This window comes from Myxine glutinosa, chromosome 2 (assembly GCF_964187855.1).
Source record: "Myxine glutinosa chromosome 2, kmMyxGlut1.1, whole genome shotgun sequence".
Lineage (NCBI taxonomy): Eukaryota > Metazoa > Chordata > Myxini > Myxiniformes > Myxinidae > Myxine > Myxine glutinosa.
The window spans coordinates 10176594-10200945 of NC_136262.1; the positions used below are offsets into that span (position 1 = coordinate 10176594).

At 43.2% G+C, this 24352-nt stretch overlaps 1 protein-coding gene across 3 annotated transcripts in view; it reads right to left on the reverse strand.

Annotated features, from left to right (window-relative positions):
* The window catches only part of AARS1 (alanyl-tRNA synthetase 1), a 90939-nt gene that overhangs the window by 14181 nt on the left and 52406 nt on the right, over positions 1–24352 (reverse strand). For all 3 annotated transcript variants that reach the window (XM_068108747.2, XM_068108746.2, XM_068108748.2), the window contains exons 8-15: positions 23114–23222; positions 21167–21320; positions 20782–20906; positions 17441–17585; positions 17156–17331; positions 7992–8105; positions 7379–7585; positions 7109–7293 (exon numbers count right to left, since the gene is read on the reverse strand). In XM_068108747.2, the coding sequence (XP_067964848.2) occupies positions 7109–7293; positions 7379–7585; positions 7992–8105; positions 17156–17331; positions 17441–17585; positions 20782–20906; positions 21167–21320; positions 23114–23222 (1215 nt within the window). The remainder of the gene's footprint in view (positions 1–7108; positions 7294–7378; positions 7586–7991; positions 8106–17155; positions 17332–17440; positions 17586–20781; positions 20907–21166; positions 21321–23113; positions 23223–24352) is intronic.

A 24352-nucleotide genomic window follows, 5' to 3' on the forward strand; every position in this document is an offset into this window, starting at 1 on the left:
GCCAAGCGGTTTGGCCGGAAAAGTCGAAATAGGAGACGAATGGATGGTGCTCGATGACTACCTTATATGGAATTCAAATGCCAGATACGTTGCTAAATATGACGAGTTAAGTCACACAATGAAGATCATTGTCACACAATCAGTCAGTCACACAATGAAGATCATTGTCACACAATCAGTCATTCACACAATGAAGTCACACAATGAAAATTATTTGCACTTTAGTAACCCATTGAGAAAGTGGATAGGCTAAGTATTGGAATAGATTAAGGTAGGAGTCCGGAGGAAGGGGGGAGGGGTGTGGTGGGAGTCCGCAGGGGAGGGAGGTGCACTGAAAGTAGGAAGGGGATGGGGTGGAAAGAGGGAGATAAAGGCATGGGAATCCTGGGGGAGGGTGTGGGACTTTGCAGGGAGGGGGTGGATTGAGAGGAAGGAGGGGAAAGGGGTGCCGTGGGAATCCAGAGGGAGGTGGTGGGGTAGGAGGGGAAGGGGTGAGATGGCGAAGGAGAAGAGGTGGGAGTAGGGACGGGGAGAGTGCATGTTTTTTTTTAATGCAAGTCACTATTCTAGTGCAGAAACTTGTGTGCTTCATCAAATAGTGTATATTTAGATTGTACACAGCAAAATAACACACATTTCACAAGAAACCTTTTTTGTGCAAAAGGAGGGACCTGGAGTGGGAGGAGGGACATGGAGAACCGGGAGTTCCCCAACTTTTTTTTATATATATTCCTTTGTTGGTATACAGTGCGTTCAGAAAGTATTCAGACCCCTTCACTTTTTTCACATTTTGTTATGTTGCAGCCTTATGCTGAAATCGTTTAAATTCATTTTTTCCCTCAGCAATCTACACGCAATACCCCACAATGACAAAGAGAAAACAGGATTTTAGAAAGTTTTGCAAATTTATTAAAAAGAAAAAACTGAAATATCACATTGACATAAGTATTCAGACCCTTTGCGATGACACTTGAAATTTAGCTCAGGTTCCTCCCATTTCTCTTGATCATCTTTGAGATGTTTCTACACTAGGGTGGTCCACAGATATATGTAATATTTAATACTATTAAAAATCCATGCTCCACAAGGCTGCCCTTGTTCCTATGTTTATAAAGATCATATGAACCAAATATGAGGTCAATTGGAACATATTTAAAGGTTGCTCAAAAAATAACATTTTTAATTTATCCTGTTTTTTTCAGATGGCAGAAACTCGCAGCTCTTCCACAGTTTGGTTGCTGGGCAAGTCTGAAAAGGAAATAATATGTGGGGGACTACCAACCAAAGGACACACATTGCAGAAAATGGTGTACCATCACATACAAGAACACCATACAGTTCGTGAAAGTGCCAAACCTAGTGTACAAGCTGTGTGTGCATACTGGGAGAAAGCACGAATTCCAGTGCAGAGAGTAGATTCCTGTGAGCGCCAACTTTTGAAGTTGTATGATGCCTACAAACTGGTAAAGAAAAATAGAACCCAGACATTCGAAAAGTATAGAGTGAAGGAGCGGATGTTCAAAGATGATCTTCAATCCCTCTTCGATATCTCACCAAATGATGCGCTTGAGAAAATGACGAATGAAGAAGACAAAGCATTCCTCATCATGCAGCGTGAGGATCCCTCAAGTTCACGTATGGGATCTGTGGACAACACTCTGGCAGTGAAGGAGAACAGAAAGCGTATCAGGCTTGAGAATGAAGATAAAAGAAAGAAGAAACATGCTGCTGAGGCTCTAACAGCAATGCAATCTGTTCCATCAATATCGGCTGTGGTTGATGATGATGATGAGTCAGATTGAAAGCTCCGATTCAGGGAACAATGAATTCAAACTCCAAAGTCCATCTTCTGCCAAACAGGTGAAAAAGGCTCCCATCAAGGTGATCACTCCAGCAATAGTGGCAACTCTGGACAGAGTAAATCTCTCAGATCGGCATGCTATGTTTGTGGCCAGTGCTTTTGCACAATCTCTTGGTCATACCATTGAAGACATTTCTCTGTCACACAGTAGAATTTGTCGTGCTCAAAGAAGTAGGCAATGTTTTGAAACACAAGTTTCTGAAAACAATGTTACATAAAATCATTCAAATTATGTGTATTCTGATGTTTACTTTGTTACTGTGTGTGTATGTGTGTGTGTGTGTGTGTGTGTGTGTGTGTGTGTGTGTGTGTGTGTGTGTGTGTGTGTGTGTGTGTGTGTGTGTGTGTGCGTTTGTGTGTTTGTGAACAAGATATCTGGAAAAGTTCTGAACGGATTTGGATGAAAGTTGGTGGGATGATTGCCCTTGGGATAAGGAAGAATTCTTTAGTTTTTGGTGAAGCTCAGGATATTATTCCGGATCCAGGAATTTTTTGAAGGATTTTTTTACCATTGGAAGATAGGGCTCATTTTTTTAAACATTATCTTCTATATATTCTATATTTAACATTATGATATGAAAATAGTTTTCATATTTGTTGGAAATGTAGTTTAAACTCGTGGTTATGCGTTAGAGCGGTGTATTTTTTTTAGCAGCGTCGTCTTCAATGCTGTGCATCAGTGCATCAGGACCGCAAGGCACAGTGCATCAGTGCATCAGGGGTCGGTACTAAGTCCATTACTATTTGTAGCTGTGATGGAGGTGCTGGCTCAGAACGTAAAGGAGGGTTTACCGTGGGAGTTGTTGTATGCAGATGATCTGGTGTTGATTGCGGAAAGTATGGATGGACTGAAGGAAAAGATGACCACGTGGAAGGAATGTATGGAGACAAAAGGTCTGAAGGTGAATATCGGAAAGACGAAGGTGATGGCAAGTGGTAAAGCATGTGGTGAGGTGGAAAGAACTGGGAAGTGGCCCTGTGCTGTGTGTAGGAAGGGTGTCGGAGTGAACTCCATTCAATGTACAATGTGCGCTGAGTGGGTTCATCAAAAATGTAGTGGTCTGAGAGGGTCATTAACCAGTGTGGCAGCTACATTCAAATGTAAGGTGTGCACAGAGGGAGCTGCAGATGGAGGACATGTTGAGTTGGATCTTGGAGACGGCGTGAAGCTGGAAGGTGTGAAAACATTTTGCTACCTCGGAGACATGCTGAATGGAGAAGGTGGATCAGACTCGGCAACGGTTGCTCGAGTGAGATGTGCATGGAAGAAGTTTCGGGAACTGGGTGGCGTGCTGATGATGAGGGGAGTGTCGTTGAAGCTGAAGGGAAAGGTGTATGCTGCATGTGTGAGAAGTGTTATGATTTATGGGAGCGAGACATGGGTAATAAACGTAGAGCAGCAACGAAGGTTGGAAAGGGTGGAAATGCGAATGGTTCGGTGGATGTGTGGAGTATCGTTGAGAGAGAGGAAGACAAATGATGAATTGCGAAAGATGATGGGAATAGAGCCTGTGATTGATGCTGTGAAGAGGAACAGGTTGAGATGGTTTGGTCATGTGTTGAGGAAGGATGAAAGTGACTGGTTGAGAAGAGTGATGGAAATGAATGTAGAAGGAAGCAGAGGACGGGGAAGACCGAAAAAGACTTGGCTAAAGATGGTGGAAGAAGAAATGCGGGCAAGGGGGTTAACAAGGAGAGATGCAGAAAATAGGGCAAAATGGAGAAGATTGTCATGGGGACCGCAAGGCTAACCCCCGCTCTAGCAGGGAAAATGGCCTTTAAAATGCATGTTGTTGTTGTTGTTGTCTTCAATGCTCTTTTTTTTCCTTCTAATTAAGACATTCTGTCATTTTAAAACCACCAAAGTGTGTATTAGGTTTCCCCGTTTCATAAAATGTATCGTTTGATACGTATAATGCTTTAAAACTGTTTTTTTTTTTTTTTTTTTTTTTTTTTTTTACCTCAGAAGAGACATCAACATTTACCTCAGCGAATGTCAATCGCGGTGTCAGTATTTGATGAACTCATAAAGACTTAGGTGACTTATAAGTGTGACAAGCATGTGCACGGGATTCTTCCCAGAAGAATGAGTGGTCGCATTAGCTTGAGCGACTTAAAATGAGCGAGTTTTGTTTTCACGTTTGGGCCAGTTTTACATGTTGTATCCCTAAGGAATGAAACGAACGTTTTCCTGGCTTACAATTTTATTTGAAGTCACACATGCCTCAAAATACTCTCACCAATATGGAATTGAACGTTGAATCCGAAAATGTAAGTGAAATTGCCTTGTTTTTTTTTTTTACATTATCTTCTATATATTCTAAATATATATATATATATATCTGTGCAGTGTCTGTCTTGTGTTGTCTTGTCTTGTGTTGTCACTGAACTACTCCCTCAAACTTTGGTGAAATCATACTATTCCAACTTGACCCACGGCGGGAGTATGCGCTCTACTGAGTGGCGTTCTAGTTTTAATTGTTCTGATAGATTTGTTTTATCGTCTCTGATACATATTTTATATTTTCTGATGGATGATTTCTTTTTTCCGATAAATGATTTATTGTCAAATTAATACATGAATGTTTTATCTACTGTTTTGTTTTTAATCTTAATTCGACTGTATGAATGAACATTGAACAATGAACAATTGAACATACATGCACGTTGTACAATGGTACATTATACATAATTAATTATTAGTTTACAAACAAACAACAACAATAACAATAATAAATAATTTGAGTAATTGAAAATAGATAATTATCTATGAATTGATGGATGATGCTAAAAATTCTGTATCTTATTATTCATTAAAATTTGTCAACATTTTGAGCAACCTCTAAATATTGTCCAATCAAGCTCAAATTTCCACCACAAGCGACTTTCTTCAATAGGAATAGGGGCAGCCTTGTGGAGAAATGAAAATCCAATCTTCAAATTTTTGGACCACCCTGTTCTACACCTTGATTGGAGTCCACCTGTGGTAAATTGAATTGATTGGACATGATTTGGAAAGGCACACACATGTCTATATAAGGTCTCACAGCTGACAATGCTTATCAGAGCAAAAACAAAGCCATGAGGTCAAAGGAACTGCCGATAGAGCTCAGAGACAGATAGAGCTTGGAGATAGAGCTTGGAGATCTCGCGAGATCTTTGTCGGCGAGGTCACGTCTTTTCGAAGCTGTCCATGCGCTCACGCTTTCGAAGTTAAGTAATTTTTCACAATTGTGTTTTTGTCGAAACTATTTATCTTTCGGTGTGTGTACCTACAGTGTGTCCTTAGTGTATCCTGGAAGGGACAGGATTGTGTCGAGGCACAGATCTGGAGAAGCCTACAAAAAAAATTTATGCTGCATTGAAGGTTCCCAAGAGCACAGTGGCCTCCATAATTCTTAAATAGAAGAAGTTTGGAACAACCAGGACTCTTCCTAGAGCTGGCCGCCCGGCCAAACTAGCAATCGGGGGAGAAGGGCCTTGGTAAGAGAGGTGACCAAGAACCCGATGGTCACTCTGACGGAGCTCCAGAGATCCTGTGTGGAGATGGGAGAAACTTCCAGAAGGACAACCATCACTGCAACACTCGACCAATCTGGGCTTTATGGCAGAGTGGCCAGACTGCCAAAGAAAGCTTATGATTTCAGCATAAGGCTGCAACATAACAAAATGTGAAAAAAGAGAAGGGGTCTGAATACTTTCTGAATGCACTGTATATAAAAAAAAAGTTTTTTTTTTTTTTTCCAAACACTTACGACCTTCCCCTTTTCAAAAAGCAGATTTTCTACTTCCTCAAAAACTCTTGAACTATTCTCTCTTTCTTCATTTTTCTATCAATACAGCCCTTTTTTTTCTGCCTGGCCTCGATGAGGACTATCTAGTCCGTGCCAGGAGCCTTCAACATAAAAAACAAAAACAAAAACAAATATATATATATATATATATATATATATATATATATATATATATATATATATATATACTGTATATAGGAGCAGGCATTAAATGGACTAGCAACGGTACCCGCCCTATGGGCGGGGCTTCAATTGGGAAGCCCAAATGAAAAGGCAAAATATCAGAAATTGAAGGCTTTTTTTATTTTAAACGATTCATATAAATATCCGTTGAATCATATCACACGCAAATCATCTAAATCTAAACAGTACATGGCGCCCATTTTGAAAAACGATTGAATTATGCAAAATGGAAGCGGCCGCTACACGTCTTTCTCAGTCGCACGTTTATGTGTGAAGAGTGCGCGCCGAATCTGCAACACGGAAGCGGCCGCTACACCTGTTTCTCAGTCGCTTTGCACACGCTGCCGTGTTACTTCAGAGCCGCACGTTTATATAAGAAGAGTTCGTCAGGAGTCGATGTACTCTCTCCTGGTACGTAGAATAAACAGTATTTGTAGAATTTCAACAAAAGCCACGTCACTGTTCATATCGGTAAATATTATTCCATTGTTTGGAAAAACTGGAAAATTGGAAAAATTGGAAAAACAATATAGCCTATTTTACTCCAAGGGGTCCCAGAATTACCCACCGAAAATATCGTTGCGATCGGTTCAGCCGTTTTTGCGGTACCTTCAAACGGACAGACGGACATTTGGTGAATTATAGTAAGATGCAACGTTTTTATACAAGATCGAGGTGACAAATGTCAATTTAATGGAAAAACAAGTTAAAAAGGCAACGTACTGAAAGTGGGGCAGATGGACACAATAAGTAAGGGAATGCAACAACGGGAGCAGAGGAAGCATAGTAACCTGCAAGTAAGAGAGTTGGGTTAGGTGTTGTTAATGGGGGTAAAATAGATTACGAGTAGGGATGGGGATGACATGAGATGATGGTGCATCACTTGAAGCCCTGCTGGGAAGAGTGGGATCAGAAAGTGAACAGCCTCAGGAAGGTGATTCCACAAACAGGATAAAAGAGGAACAACGCAGTGGAGGCGTGCACTCTGCCTGAATTTGGGGAGTTTAATCAGGATGGGTTACTGGAAGAACATGTGCTTCCTCCTGGAGGAGCTGTGGAGGGTCGAATGGATTAGAGCAGTGGGAACCAGACAGGAAGAAAGGGGGAAAAATCCTTTCTTCAAACCCTTTGCAGAACTTGCATGTTGTTACCTATGATCACCAAGACAAATAGTGGTGTCGGGAAGCAAACGTCAATTAATGGAATAGTGGCAAAATAAACTCATGTGAAGTAAATGCAAGTTCAACACAGAAGCCACACACGCACTTACGTTCCTCCACAAAATTCCACAGAGGTAAGTGAACCAGCTGGACTGGAGGGATCAGATACCATGTCCTCTACGGGGATTCCGATGGAGACGACACGGACCGGATCCGGGTACGTCTCGTCAAAAACCGCACGCAATCCCTGGATAGCTTTGGCAGCCGCCAGAGGCACCTCCTTTGTGTACACCGGCTGTGTGGACAACGAACGAGTCATTTTTACTGCATCATTATTCAACTCCAAGACAGGATGAGGCTTCGATAGGAAAAGCACCTGCCTTCGCCTCCGTCATGAAATCGATTGCACACTCTTCGGTGCGCTGGATCTCAGCACTCGACATGGCACCACGTGCAGTGAAGTCAAAGCGGAGTCTGTCAGGGGCGACGAGCGATCCACGCTGATCTGCCTCACCCAGCACAGAGCGGAGTGCGAAGTTCAAGATGTGTGTTGCCGTGTGGTTGCTCATTATGGGTCGGCGGCGAGCCTGCACAAGACAGATAAAGGCGTACCAGGAAGTACAACCTGATTAAAATACAGCCATTTTGGCATTACATGTTAGTGTGAGAAGCAAGGTTGTGCTAAGATGTAATAGGTTCAATGAAATAAAGTTTTAGGTAAGCTAACTGCCATGGGAAGCAACGTAGCACCGACGCTTCGAGCATTGGCCCTTTGCCGGAACAAGTCAACATTCAGCCTGTTGTATTTTTCTTCCTTTTCTTTCGTCGAGCCAATTTTGTCAACCTTAAGTTTATGGAACAAATCCTTTGAACTGCCTGCCAACAAACAAACTAGGCTTGACGAAATCTAGTTCTCCTCGTGGTTCCGTTACCCAAACTGGCATCAACGTACATGTTAAAAGATTTGCTTCACGGGACACACAATCCCCTCACCTCATCGACGAAGAGGCGAACTTTGTCTCCAACATGGAGTTTTCCATACAATGTGCCCATGTGCAGGATGTATCCTCCACGAACTTGTACATTCTTCACTGTGAACTCCATATTCTGGGATGAGAGGTGCAAGCACGAGCACGCAAGGTGGCCAACCCACTCGAGTCAAAAGCACGAACTGAAATGCAATAACTGCTCAATAATTTTTTTCATTTTTGTTCTCACGTATTTAGCTCATGACATCATCACTTATATATTTTAAAATCAATAATTCAACAGCAATAATTCAGAAAGTAAATATATCACACCCAAATGCAACTTTCGGTCCACAAGGTTCGGTGTCCCAGCAGCCTCCAAAAACACACACATGTGCACACAAATGTACTCCAGAGCAATGCAAAAGTCTTACCAGGAAGGAATGAGCAAAACCAAAAAAAAACAAAAAAAAAAACCTTTTCTAATTCAATGCCTCAGGAGGAAGATGGATCAAAAGCTAAAGGGGGACCCGATTTCAAAATGGTCGAATTAAAAACCCAACAATCATCCAGGATTGAACTTCAGTTAAATAAGATGCTGAAGCTGCAGTAGGTGTTACAAATCTGTATGGGTCGCTAAAAGAATATCTGAGTATTGCCAGGATATCGGTAAAAGAATGATAAAACAAATGTGGAACATATTATGACACGACAAATTGACGAGAGGTGGTCGGTAAAAGCAAAGCTGCCAAGCCTCGTCATCGGGCCTTGTGGGTACGATTTTTTTAATTTTTTTTTTGTATACTGAATCGAGGCTCGTGAAAGAGCTAACATTTACTTCACAAACAAATCAACCAGACAAACAAAATATATAAAAAGAGGGAGCGGAAGACAAGATGGGGACAGAAGGGGAAGCACACAAACATTTGAGAGCAGGGAGATGTGTGGGAGGGAGAGGGCTTGGGGGGAGGAGGTGTGGGAAGGGGGGGGGGGTGGGAGAAGTATAAAACACAAGGACACCAAGGACTTCCAGGACAGAATTTGGTATTTCAAAAAAGTGGATTTGGGGTGAAATTAGCGGGGGTAGAAAAGATCAAGGTTTTGGATGGGGGAAGATAAGAGATGGTGGTGAACAGCTGTTTTAAAGACCTGGAGGGTGGAGTGGGATTGAAGAGAGTGAGGGAGTTTGTTCCAGAGGTGGGAGAAAAGAGGAATGAAGGAGTGAAGGTGAGCAGAAAGTCTTGATTTTGGCAGTTTAACCATAAGAGGGTTGCAGGCAGATCTTGTGCGACCTGTAGGAATATTTGCGGGACAGAGCCCAGAGAGAGCTGGGGGGGCAAGGCCAGAGAGGAGTCGGTAGAAGACGGAAAGACCACCAACCTGCCTGCGGTGAGTGAGTGAAAGGCCCTTGGAGTTAGCTTCATCGCGGGAGATTCCAATGATTCTGAATGCTTTGGTTTCAACAGCGTGAAGACGAGCTAGGTGTGAGGCAGGAGCACCAGACCAGAGGGGAGAGCAGTATTCCATAGAGCTGCGGATGAAAGCCTTGTATGTGGTGAGGAGCTCAGGTGTGCCAAGGAAGGACTTCGCATGATGGAGGATGCCCAGTCGGCGACTGGCTTTGGAGGCCAGATTTGAAATGTGGTTTTCCCAGGAAAGATCATGGCAGATAGTGAGACCCAAAAGCTTGAGTGACAGAACTTCTTGGAGAGGATTATTCAGAAAGTGGATGGGAGGTTTGTCCAGTCGATCTTTTCGGAGAGACATCGTAAGAGTGTGAGATTTGTCAGGATTGAAAGACATGTTCCACTTGTTTGCCCAGTCTGTGATTTTGTCCAGGTCTGCAGAGAGTGAGGAGGCTGCAGACTGCCGATCTGAGGGATGAAGAATGGAGCGACAGAGAGTAGAGTCATCAGCAAAGAGATAGCGAGGATTTTCAAGAGAGTCAGAGAGATCTTCTCTTGGTTTAACGATCGAGATAAACTGATGGGTATGGCATGAAAACCCTTGGCAAACAGTCTGAGAAGCATCAAGATCTGAGCCATGCACGATCTGGTCCTGAGATACTAATGCAAGATTGAGGCCATGCAAGGAAATTATTAACCACATTTAAAGCAGTGCAGTGGCCTAAACCAAGAGAAGAAGTGATAAAAACACTCATAACTGGAACGGCACATGGTAGAGCGCAAACCTCCGCCAGGCTGAACGGTTTACGTTTTGTATCCCACTGATAGGCCCGATCTGCATCGAGACCTGAACCAAAATCTAATCAATTCATCCTCGTCACAAACCCAACCTGCCCACCAAATTTCATCTGAATTCGACCGCACCATTTTCAGATATCCTGTTCACAGACAAACGGGTGAAAAACATAACCAGGGTGGACAGGGGTGAAAAAGGGGTAATAAAAAGGTAGCGGCTGCTGAAATAATGAGCTTTGTGGGCCGAGGATCAAATGAGTCCGAGGTTGTTGAAGTTAAATTGTCAATCGAGGCTACAGTAGGCATGTACCAGGAAAATGGTACCAAAGTGGTTGGGAAGAATTGTACTGCAGTGTCATCTACCAGACAAGAACATGCCTTCCACGGGTGAGAGAGTTCATGGGTGAGCTCCATGAAATTTGGACACGACACGACTGAAGAAAGTGCTCACCTGTCCACCTTGTCATGGAAAAATATTTGAAAATCAGTCTGGTTGCATGAAAGGCTCAGAATTTTATTACAGATCATTTGGATTGGATGATGATGTGAATTTGTTTTTAACTGGAGAGAAATATGATGATTTTACCTGTAGAAACATGAAAAGGATGCCTAATGAATAGTGCCCGACTCCACGACGCCAGGGATCCATTTACTAATACAAGCAGATGTAATCTTTCATTGGATAAACAGCATGCAGGGAAAGGTCCTTCGCAGTAAGATCCAAGACAACACGAGGATTTATCATCAAGCACCAGTTTTCAGAGACCCATGAGTCACCGTCGTTTCCTTTGATGTACCAAAGGTACCGTCTGCTCATTTAAGCAAGGTTTAGAAGCAATCCAATATATGTACAAATTAGATTTGGAATGTCCTGGAAAGTGGGGGGAGGGGGAAAAGGGGGTAATTTTTCAAACGGTGTTGTGCTGAGTCACACACAGCCAAATGATTGGTTAAAAGCACCTCGACACACAAAATGAGCAAACACTTCCAGGCACATGGTTGGCTGGGCTTCTACTATATTTTTTAATTGACGACATTTCTATTATTCAACTTTCTTTACTTAAAAAAAAGACCGAAAGTGTAACAGCGGCGTAGCTGGGCTTGTTTGATACTTTAGTTGAAGAGGATAGTATGACCTGGGTGGAGATACCAGTTAGCAAATAATGTAAGTATTTAATTATTTTGAAGTACTCCAAGTCTCTAAGCTGTTTGTCACCATGGAAGTAAAGAGATTGCATTGAGACACTGGTTTATTCTATATGCTTCGAGTCAACAATGAATCAACCATACACCGCTTCAATCCACTAACCTTGCAATCACGACAGACAAAGGGATTGCAGCGTTACGATTATATTTACTAAATTATTATTATTAACGTTATTATTATCATTACGAAAATAATACTACTGTATTAAGAAACCTGGGCAAATTTGTCTGAAGCGGCCTGACAGTGAGGCATGAACTATGAAGGCATGAAGCCTAAGGCCGATACGCACTGTGTCATTCGAAGACCCTAACGCCGATGCTTTCAATATTTGATGATCATTTTAACAATCGATTTGTTTGCGTTTCACACTGAATGAAAAATGTAAAGATAGAGCATGGCGATTGTGATACATGACAGGTTAAATGATATGTCCGGCCTGAACGGCATAGAATTCAAAATGGCGGTGTGTGAAGTCAGCCAATGTACCGCCGTAATGACATCACATCACCCCTGTCATGTGATCATGTGATACATACATATATATGGACAGACAAACACTGTTCTAGACGGTTTTGCCCTATGGGCTATGCCGTAAAAATCTGTTAGGCCCATCAAAGCCTGCACTACGATTACCACTGTGATTGATGAGTCAAGCAAGGAAGCAGCAAATACCATTTTCTTGCAGATCTACAGAAGCTTCGCATTGTTGTTGTTGTTGTTGTGATTCTTGTTGGGAGTCGATTTTTGAAATGTGCACCCATTAATCGGGCAGCTGTCGGACCCTACATACATTTGTCACTTGATTCCACCCACCATGGCACCCAGACAAAATAATATGGCCACCATCTTGATTTTCTGGTGGGCCTAACCTATCAGGCCTGTAGTAGGCCTCTGCTGATTATACACTGCCTGGATTTGTTGCGTCAGATTTCCATTGACTTTGTTTGGGTAGAGTGTTGATTGGAAGGGAGGAGGGGAGGCGTGTCTTCAAATGCGACATATCTTAGGCTTAGGGGGTCTGACACCAGTCCCAGCTATCTGTCAGACTCGTAATAGATAATGAACAAAACCATGAAGACCCTCGGAGATGAATTATATACATTCAACAGCAAGGATGAGGGAGTTGAGTGGGCAGAGGCGGGAAAAAAATTTTTTTTGTGTCATAGGTTGCGACTACCATGCAGTCATTCTTGTCAGTCTTTGCTATGACTCAACAGGAGTTCGAATCATCGACCTCCCAGAATGGATGCTCTCACCATTACACCATGAATGTGTATTTTTCTATTATTACTTTATTATATGATATCGAATGCTTACATTGCAGGAAGTAAATTATTCACTTAATACGAGGGGCAGTCAATAAGTAACCTTAAAATATGTTTAACAACTTGCTTATTGCATGTACATGTGTAACAACTGTGTTATGTTTCAACATAATCTCCATTGCATTCAATGCATTTGTTCCAGTGCTTTACTAAGGCCTGGATTCCTCTAGGAAAAAAATCTTTTGGCTGCTTGTGTAGCCATTCGTGCATCGCCTCTTGGACCCCTTTGTCGGATCAGAAAGTGGTTCCACCAAGAGCCTCAAGTGGCCCAAATATGTGGTAATCCGAAGGGGCGAGGTCTGGCGAGTAGGGTGGATGAGGAAAACACTCAAAATGCAGGTCCTCGATTGTTGCAGCTGTAGCGCGGGCAGTATGGGGCCGAGCATTGTCATGCTGCAGCAAAACACCAGTAGTGAGTAGTCCACGACGTTTTGATCTGATTGCTGGTTTCAGATTATTTTTAAGGAGGTCACTATGATGCACTGATGACCGTGGTCCCTCTGGGCATGTAATGCTCTACAAGTGGGCCTCGGCTATCACAGAAGAGCGTCAGCATCACTTTTCCAGCGGACGGCTGTGTGTGGACTTTTTTGGGCTTCGGTGAAGTTTAATGGCGCCACTCTTTGATTTCTGGCTGAAAGTAGTGGACCCAGCTTTCATCCCCAGTCACTACGTGCTGTAAGAAAGCGTTGCCTTCTGTTTCGTAACATCGCAGAAGTTGTTTACATGCGTCCACTCACCGTTCTTTCAGTGCGGGTGTGAGTTGTCTAGGCACCCACCTTGCAGACATTATTGCGGAACCCCAGCACGTTGTGAATACAATACGTTGTGAATACTTCTTCCAGCGTAATACAACGGTTTTCCCTTAGCACGCGCTCAACTCCTGCAACCATTTCTGGTGTGTCGGCTGTGTGAGGCCGGCCCGAGCGAGCAGCGTCTGCCACACTGGACACTCCACTTTTAAACTTCCTGTCCCAGTCATACACCTGATGCAGCGATAAACATGCGTCACCATATTGCATCTTCATTCTGCGATTGATTTCACTGGGATTCAACACCCTCACTTCCCAAGAAACCGTTGACAGAACGTTGCTCCTCCCTGGTGCATGCTTCTAAGGGAACCGCCATCTTGGAACTGCTCCACTGATGTCATACGCTCAATGTTGTCAGATCAAAAACAGGCAAAACAAGACTCTTACCCATAGATATAACACATGTCGTCTACAACTACACACATTACATTCTCGAATTTATATCGCCATTTTAAGGTGACTTATTGACTGGCCCTCGTAGCTAGTCCGTTACTGTTTGACAACACACAACTTATATATTTTGACAATTCATTGGGCATTTCTTACTCTTCTTCTTCTTCTTCATAAATTAAAAAATGATTGATGAATATCTTTTTTGCAGTAATGGTTTCAACTAGCACATATTAAGCCAGGATAAGCATGATTGGTTCACATTTCCTGCCCGGTTGGTAATTAGCAAGACCACTTTTTTCCAGGTTCTTGAAGGGTTGAGTTAATTACCAGGTTATGCATATGATATAATCTTGTTATTTTTCTCTCTTTATATTGTGTGTGGTTCAAAGTATTCCCATTAGGACAGGCAGGCAATAGAACAACAATGCCCAGAATGGTGCTGGAAGCTGGAAGCACCTGTACATGGAAGAAGTACATGGAATGCTGCAATTTACTTTATTAATAAATACCGTTTATTGGAAACAAGTTCCGTTTATTAATAAAATGGTTAATTCCCATTTATTAATAAATCATTGTATTGGGCCATTAAAAGTTGTTTGCCTAATTCAGAGCTGAACTGTTCTTGATAGGGTGCATTCGTCTTCAAAACAAAAAGTTTTAATTAAAACAAAAGCCGCATCGATGTTACACAATGCCTAGATGCAGCTGTGCCTATAACGTCGATGTTATAGGCACAGGACATTCCTATTGATTCGATTACTTGATGTTATTTTTGTGCAAAGTGAAAATATATCTCGGCAATTTCCCATGTGTGGCGACGAATTTTTAATATATCTCGGCATTTTCCCGTCTGTTATTTCAGGCGGTGTATGACTGACCATGCCGCGATTTAAAAAAAATATATCTCGGCAATTTCCCGTGTGTGGCGACACGTGAACGAAGCTATGCTCCTCTCTCCACATTATTGTGACGACGTATAAATTAAATATTTCATCGTGACGATTGTCATCAAATGGACGAATTTTTAATATATCTCGGCATTTTCCCGTCTGTTATTTCAGGCGGTGTATGACTGACCATGCCGCGATTTAAACAAAATATATATATCTCGGCATTTTCCCGTCTGTTATTTCAGGCGGTGTATGACTGACCATGCCGCGATTTAAAAAAAAAACAATATATCTCGGCATTTTCCCGTCTGTTATTTCGGGCGGTGTATGACTGACCATGCCGCGATTTAAAAAATATATATCACAATGGACTTGAAGTTACAGGCCTTTGAGAATTCATTTCGTTCTATGAAGGGCAACTTTCATTGGATTTTCTTCCCGTTTTTTTTCAACCGAGTCTAAAACTATGTTAGCGACTGTGAAAAATGAAATTATATATCGAATTTGATTTGAAAGAAAACTGTGTGAGAGAGCAAGACACCACGGGCCTACAAAACAGGCCTCAAAGCTATGCGAGTTAATAAAATGGTGGATATTTGTTTATATGAAGCCTCTCCCACAATGGGTGGAGCTATGGTTCCCAGAATGGGTGGAGCTTTGAGGTTTTGTCTTCTCTGCAAGAACAAGAACAAGAAGAAGAAGAACAAGAACAACAGCAGAGGGCACTCTATGAGCAGCGTCTGCGACGCGGCTAAAAAATGTTGATATTTGATAGGGTTCCACAAAAAAAAGTTCGTTAAAAAAAACCAAAAAAAAAAACGCTCGATAGTGCCGAAGCCTTTTAAAATTCATGATAGTTATATACAAGTACACATTCGCAAAAATAAATACAAAACAATCACCAGACATTTGAACACAAATAAATCAAACGATTCCAGAAGTGTGCGAAGTTGGGAGTACGGCTGCTTCTTCTTTCTGATCGGCATCACACTTAACTCAGAAACGTGATGAACGCCACATTCACCAGCATATATTCAACAAAAGAGGTGATGAACCCCCTTCCTCTCCTTCCTCTTTTGTGCCCCCCTCTCCCCCCTTTATCCCCCCCATCTCCCCTCCCACTCTCCCCCTCCCTACCCTCTCCCCCTCCTCCTCCCCTCCCTCCCCCTCCCCTCCCCTCTCCCACCCCCCTCTCCTGCCCTGCAGCGCCGGGTACTTCTGCGAATCTACTATATAAGAGAGATGTCTGTCTGTCTGTCTGTGTGTCGCCATTTTTCTCAGAGTTGGCTGAACGGATCTTCGTCAAACTTTCAGAGGTTCATCAGTGAGTGCCTGGGAGTGTTTTAGGCAAAAAAGAAAATTTGGGGAAAAAAAAAAAGATGGTTTTTTTGGAGTTTTTTTTTTTTTTTTTTTACTGCTCAATAGTGCCTAAGCCTTTTAAAATTAATGATAGTTATAAACAAGTACACATTCACATAAATAAATACAAAACAATCACCAGACATTTGAATACAAATAAATCAAACAATTCCGGAAGTGTATGAATTTGTGAGTACGGCTTCTTCTTCTTCCTGATCGTCATCACACAACTCAGAAACGTGAGCCACGTTCACCCACCAGCATATATATGAACCCCCTTCCTCTCCTGTCCCCTGGTGTTTGTTAGATACTGCTTCCAGATACTGTTTACAAATCTAGTTTAACAAGTGGTGCCAATTTGAAAAGTCTAAATTTGTTCCCAATTAAAGTTTAACAAGGACTTGAAAAGATTCCGAAAGTAAATTGCTGCTCCCCAAACCTCCCTCCCTACCCCCCCCCCCACCCCCTCTCCCAGAATTCCTTACGGTAAACATGTGATGTCAATAGGTCTGGGGGTCCATTAATGACTGGAATTGCAGAGATAGATAGATGCAAGATATGGATTGTTGAATGAAAACGTTTTCTGCAGTCAAACGTAATGTACAAAGTCATTAGCCTTGATAGGAAGAAAGCAAATTTAGAATTTTCCAAAAAAACAAGGGCTAAACATTACGGATAGCAATTGTAGAGCAATTCTCTTTGAGCAATGAGCGTCACCATCAAATATCGAACTGATGCTGCTTCATCAAATGAACACTCAGACTTTACTGGGCAATATTTGAGGTGACCGTCTCCATTTTCCGAGCCATGCCACCCATCAGGCTCGAAGATCAATACTGTATGTCGCTTATTTTGAGGGACTTTGTGCAGATGTCACCATTAAGCAATGACGCTTGGTCAACATGTCCACAACTTGATTTTTAAAGAAGAAGAAAAAAAAATTGTTCTAAATATGCAATTTCTATTCCTTCCTTGTAGTTCTACAACAAGAGTCAAACTCACATCCTCTCCCTCGTCTTCTTTAATCATGTATCCCTCATCGAAGATCTGTCCGCCCTGCTCTGCATAGAAACATGTGCGGTCCAAGAGCACCCCACATTCCTGCCCGGAAAGCACTTCATCCACAAAATGCTTGCTCTGCCGCAAAGCCAGCACTTCCGCCTGCAGGCCTTCAAAAACTGTGGAGATCAGGTGCTAGTTAATAAAGGAGGTAACAAGGACTGGGATAGAGGTTCATGTAGAACAGCAGGTGGGGATGCACACAGGTTTGGTTGCTGTTGTACGTACCATAAACGCCCTCCGCATCACAATGGTAGTTATATTTTGGAGAATCAATGGTTGCACCAAAACCTCGTTCACGGAGTTCATCGATCGCGTAGATATCCAACCCGATCTGATCATCTCCACCTGTACCCCTGGCCTGAGACCTCAGCTACGGTGAGAGTATAGGTGCAAATAGAGATCACGTGATGTACAGGTGCAAAACAAACAATGCTAGCCGAGCAATGAAATTTTTTATTTTTTTTTGTATACTGAATCGAGGCTCGTGAAAGAGCTAACATTTATTTCACAAACAAAATATATAAAAAGAGGGACCGGAAGACAAGATGGGGAGAGAAGGGGAAGCACACAAACATAACATTTGAGAGCAGGGAGATGTGTGGGAGGGAGAGGGCTTGGGGGGAGGAGGCGTGGGAAGAGGGGGTGGGGGGGGGGGGGTGGGAGAAGTCTAAAACACAAGGACACCAAGGACTTCCAGGACAGAAGTTGGTATTTCAAAAAAGTGGATTTGGGGTGAAATTAGCGGGGGTAGAAAAGATCAAGGTTTTGGATGGGGGAAGATAAGAGATGGTGGTGAACAGCTGTTTTAAAGACCTGGAGGGTGGAGTGGGATTGAAGAGAGTGAGGGAGTTTGTTCCAGAGGCGGGAGAAAAGAGGAATGAAGGAGTGAAGGTGAGCAGAAAGTCTTGATTTTGGCAGTTTAACCATAAGAGGGTTGCAGGCAGATCTTGTGCGACCTGTAGGAATATTTGGGGAACAGAGCCCAGAGAGAGCTGGGGGGGCAAGGCCAGAGAGGAGTCGCTAGAAGACGGAAAGACCACCTACCTGCCTGCGGTGAGTGAGTGAAAGGCCCTTGGAGTTAGCTTCCTCGCGGCAGATTCCAATGATTCTGAACGCTTTGGTTTCAACAGCGTGAAGACGAGCTAGGTCTGAGGCAGGAGCACCAGCCCAGAGGGGAGAGCAGTATTCCATTGAGCTGCGGATGAAAGCCTTGTACGTGGTGATGAGCTCAGGTGTGCCAAGGAAGGACTTCGCATGACGGAGGATGCCCAGTCGGCGACTGGATTTGGAGGCCAGATTTGAAATGTGGTTTTCCCAGGAAAGATCATGGCAGATAGTGAGACCCAAAAGCTTGAGTGACAGAACTTCTTGGAGAGGATTATTCAGAAAGTGGATGGGAGGGTTGTCCAGTCGGTGTTTTCGGAGAGACATCGTAAGAGTGTGAGATTTGTCAGGATTGAACGACATGTTCCACTTGTTTGCCCAGTCTGTGATTTTGTCCAGGTCTGCAGAGAGTGAGGAGGCTGCAGACTGCCGATCTGAGGGAAGAGGAATGGAGCGGCAGAGAGTGGAGTCATCAGCAAAGAGATAGAGAGGATTTTCAAGAGAGTCAGAGAGATCATTGATGAAGACCAGAAAAAGCACAGGGCCCAGAACACTGCCTTGGGGAACTCCAGCCTGAACAGGAAGAGGAGATGAGAGAAACCCATTCAGGGCCACACGTTGACTACGACTAGAGAGGAAGTCCGCCAGCCATGCATGGAGATTTCCATGGATACCAAAGGAGGAGAGTTTGGTGAGCAGAGCGGGGTGCCAGACCGTATCGAAGGCGCCAAAGGTATTCCTGGGGGTGAGGTGGAGAGAAGGCAGTGCAGGGCGAGTGAGGAAGAGAGTTTTTTTATAAAGATAGCAACCCCACCTCCAGGACGAGGCTCAGGTCTATCATACCGGAGGAGGGAGTAACCCGGGAGAGATTTTTTTTGTTTTTTTTGTTTTTGTATACTGAATCGAGGCTCGTGAAAGAGCTAATACCAAGGAATCAGAGACATCATGAAGGAGGAAAGTTTCTGTTAAGCAGATCACGTCTGGTTTGTCAGAAGCAACCTGTATGGAGAGATCAGTCAAGTTTGAGCGAAGGCCCCGGATGTTTGAGGTCCATACCGTTAATGAAGAGGAAGGGGGAGCATCAGATACAGATCAGGGGAGGGGAGGGGACGGGTAAGATGTGGAAGAGGAGGAAGAGGTAGGGAGAGCTGTTGAAGGTGTGTCAGAGATTTCAGAATAGCTTGGAGAAAGGGAAGTATGGGGCGGACAAAAGGTTTGATGGTGATTGGGTGAGGCACAGTGAGGTGTTATTTGAGGAGGGAGGAAGGAGAAGAGCGAGGCAGAAGGTTGGGGGAGATTAAGGTGAAAGTTGGAAGGGGGAAGAAGCGGGGAGGACGCTTTGAGGAGGAGGGGTGAGAGGGGCGTCTAGGAGGGGAGGAGCGAGGGAGAGTCTCGGAGGGGAGGGGTGTGGGGGGAGTTTAGGAGGGAAGGGGAAAGGGGGGACATTTGAAAGGGATGGGTGATGGGGAAGATTTGGAGGGGAGGGGCAAGGGGGAAGATTTGAAAGAGATGGGTGATGAGGAAGATTTGGAGGGGAGGGGCAAGGGGGTAGATTTGGAGGGGAGGGGTGATGGTGAAGTTTTGGAGGGGAGAAGGGTGGGGAAGTTTTGGAGGGAAGGGGGGATGTGGAAGATTTGGAGGGGAGGGGCAAGGGGGAAGATTTGAAAGGGATGGGTGATGGGGAGGATTTGGAGGGGAGGGGCAAGGAGGAATATTTGAAAGAGATGGGTGATGGGGAAGATTTGGAGGGGAGGGGTGATGGAATTGTGGAACGTCATGTCAGGGCCAGAGTAGTTTAAGTGGGTGTTAGTCGTGTTTCTGGGCTAGCCACTGAAAATTTTTGATGTTGTCTTCAAAGGAATTCGTTGCAGACAACAGAATATGAAGGTGTGTTGCTATGCTGGTAGGTGGAAGGGCCATCACTGTGGTATTGTATAAAACCTGGAAGAGCAAAGAAAACAACGATGCTGCAATAAAACGGCTTTATAAAGAACATGGTGCTTTGCATCATGGGAAAAAGAATGTGCATAATGGGAAGGCTCATTTCAGGTCTGTGTGTGCTGTCCTATTACTTTTGGTAACGTAGTTTTTGCACATGTACATGAACACAAAAATAGGTAAACAAACACGTATAGCATGAAAGGTTTCGCTAAATATATATTTTTGATACAATGTAGAATATCTAAGCATCAGGAGTTAAAATAGAGCAAAACGTAAACTAGAATACAGCGTCAGCTGATCTGGATGCACAACAGTGAATGAACAGACAGGTGAATGTGTCCAAAGAATAGCAAGAATCTCCTGAAATAATCTCAGGTAGTAGGGTGTAACAGTTATTTAAAGTGTTGCCTTCTTCGTTGCCTTCGGACACGAAAATGTTTCTTTGCAAGTTTCCAAGTGCACATCTCAGATGTTACAAGAATAGATCTCCGAGAAATAGGTGAACGAATGTGAGTAATCACCTGTGCAGCCTTCCTTTCTTTCTCAAAGGCTGCCATGTCAATACTCAGGCCACGTTCTTCAGCAATGAGTCCGGTCAGGTCCACCGGGAAGCCGTATGTGTCATAGAGCAACCAGGCTGTGTCACCTGAAAGGTGTTGCAAGGAACAACCAGAACAGGCGTGTTAAGTTGTGGAACCATCAAAACAGTCATCAATCATCACTGCATCTTCAAGCAACCTGAGCAATCCATGTGCAATTGGTCAAACAGCAAGGTTGAACATTAATTGCCAAGTGATGAATAATCAAAATTTGGACAACCCAAGGTTCGATCACACAAAATACACCGCTTAGTGTTGTGGTTACGAGACACAAACACCAAACATCCACGTAATCCAGAGGGCTTACCGGGCACAGTTGAGCAGCCTGGGCTCAGGTTAAGGATCTTTCGGTCCAGGATGCGCCGGCCTCGGCTCAAAGTCTTGAGAAACTGCTCTTCCTCTTCATTAATAACATCCTTCACCGTCTGTGGGTCCTTTCGTATCTCTGGGAAGGCGCTGCCCTGCAGACAAATCTCTGATCCCTCAGGAATCATCAAATATGTTTAAACTCCATGATCCAAAGTTTGAAGGGAAACCAGGAGTGGTTCTTGAGTATTTAAAAATGAATACAACGTACAACGGATGTTTGGAGAGGGTTACAAATAAAACTGATGACAAATGGTGAAAATGGAAGAGGAAAATAATAATATATTGCAGTTTAATTAATAATTACATGTAATTAATTTTCGTGTTTTTTATTTTCCACGAATTAGAATAAGAAAAGAGCAGATATACAACATAAACTTGTTCATTTGAAAAAAACCAAAACGTACATTTAAATACGAGCAACAAGGGAACATTCTCTGAGCACCAGTTAGCCTCAAGTCTCGATGTGAATACCATAGCACATTTGTTAAATTAAAAAGATCTTCTAAATAAATTACCTGAATTTGAGGCGAAACCTCTCTTTTCAGCTGGAGCACACCCCCATGAGAGACCTAAATGTTCTGATGTATCGTACCAAATTTGGTCCATATTGGTCATGTAGTTTGTGAGGAAAATATGTTTTAGTCAATATGAGGGATAAGGGGAGGGAGCCCATGGTTACAATGCTGCATTGCCAGTTTGGTCTGAATGTAGTTGTTGGTTTGTGAGAGGATTTTTGAATGAAATACCAATATTTGGGGCAAACCCCCCTTTTATCCTCCTTTAAATGGGCTGATCCAGATGGGGGGCACAACTTAAGGTTAGGGCCTAGTCACGATACTGCATTGCCAGTTTGGTCAGAATGTAGTTGTTGGTTTGTGAGAAATTTTTTGAATGAAATACCAATATTTGGGGCAAACCCCCCTTTTATCCTCCTTTAAATGGGCTGATCCAGATGGGGGACACAACTTAAGGTTAGGGCCTAGTCACGATACCGCATTGCCAGTTTGGTCTGAATGTAGTTGTTGGTTTGTGGAAAAAAAACAGAAAAAAAAAAAAAAAAAAAACCTTTAGAGGCCATTTTTCCCCGCAAAGCGGGGGTTGGCCTTTTTCGGGCACCATGGTTGTTGTTGTTTTTGTTGGTCCCCTTTTTTGAAGCAATGTTTTACGGCCGGATGCCCTTCTTGCCGCCAACCCTGTTTGTCGCCTTTTACGACACACAGGGAATTACCAGTGAACTGGTACTCAATTAGCCGACCTCGGAAGGATGACAGGCTGAGTCAACCCCCCTGGCGTTAATTCAGCGATCGACCGGGATTCGAACCCAGGATCCTAGGATCCTAAGCCGGCACCCTAGCCGCTAGCCCAACACCAGGTTATTTTGAATGAAATACCAATATTTGGGGCAACCCCCCCTTTTATCCTCCTTTAAATGGGCGGATCCAGATGGGGGGCACAACCCCATGAGACCTTACTGTCCTGATGCATAGTAGTAAATAATAATAATAATAATAATAATAATATGTATACTTATAAGGCGCACATATCCACCCATACAAGATGCTCAAGGTGCCAAAATTTGATCCATCAATTGGTCAGATAGTTTGTGAGATGTTTTAGTCAAATGTTAAGGTATGTACATGCGTCCAGACAGCCGCACACGTAGACCCACTCTGAGGTTAGTTCGGCGAAATAACCTAAAAATCACTTCCATTTCTGAAAACCTATTTTCTGTTGATCATAAAAATATGCAACAACCCTTATTGGAAAGGAACGAAAAGGTAAAACGCCATGAGCTAATGGTCCTCTTGATGAACAACATTGACTTGCTTTGGAAGGAATAAACGGCACAATAGCGCCTTTGTAATGAAAATGGCAAAACCCTCACCAGATTTTCCACCACGACATCTACCAGCGAGGCAAAGAAGCCTTCGGGAGCATTCATCTTCTCGATGGCGTATCGGGCAGCACGCCGCAGGATTCGGCGAAGCACGTATCTAGGGGAACGAGAAAATAACCAGCGAGATGATCGACAACTGTCCCAGCCTCATTCCATCTTGTTAAATTTTCCAAAAAAATCCAAAACTGTGGAAAATCTAACATTCCTCCAAGCAAAACAGATCCCACCTGGAGTAGGTTAACGAAAATGGTAATGCTTGCGATTAAAGTAAACAGGGGGAAAAAATGTCATTGCTCTTTCATGAGACTCGTTCTTGTAAAAAATAATTAAATAAAAAGCACAATTTACGTCCTTTTTCTTCGCATAACAAAATTGTGGTCTCGCTTTTGGTCAAAATTTTACAATCAGTTCATGGTAATGCATCATTCAAATAATATACCTTCGGCTGTAACAGGGAAACAATGACAACTAGAAAGGCACGCGGTGTAGCAAATACCTCCGCCAGGATGAACAGTTCACGGTTTGTATCCCACCGATAGGCCGGATCTGAATGTGGTCCTGAACCAAAATCGAATCGGCACGTTCTTATCACTCATCATCTAACCAACTCATTTGCCCAGTTTTGTCCGAATCTGTCCACAGCCTTTTGAGATATTGCGCTATATTGGCCCAAATCTCTGAACGGTGACGAATCACTTTAAAAAATGATAGTATCTGGATCCGGATCCGGATTCAAAATCGAATAGATTCGTCCTTGGCACATGGCACACACTCGACCTGTCCACCAGAATTTGTCTGAATCCGTCCATAACTTTTTGATATATCCTGCTCACAGACAGACAGACAAACAGAGAACCAGACAGACAGGGGTGAAAACATAACCTCCATCCTCCGATAGAAGATCCAATGGAATACAAATTGTTATGAAGATCCAATTATCTCGAACTGTTGAATTTTACTTCAAAACTCACATTTCATTCTGCTTTACTGTAAGGATGGTGATCTAACCTTGAAAAGGTCATTTAAGTTTGCGTGTCAGACGGCAGGATTGTCCCCATAATGAACCTCCTCCTCCCACCCAATCCCTCTACTTCAGTAATAAACATCATTGGCAGAAACCGTGCACCTTGCCCAGATCTCACACAGAATAGATATTGTACTTAAAATCTATGGATGTTTTTAGGAAAACTAGTTTAATTAGCCAACAGAGAAAGAAGTCAAATTTAT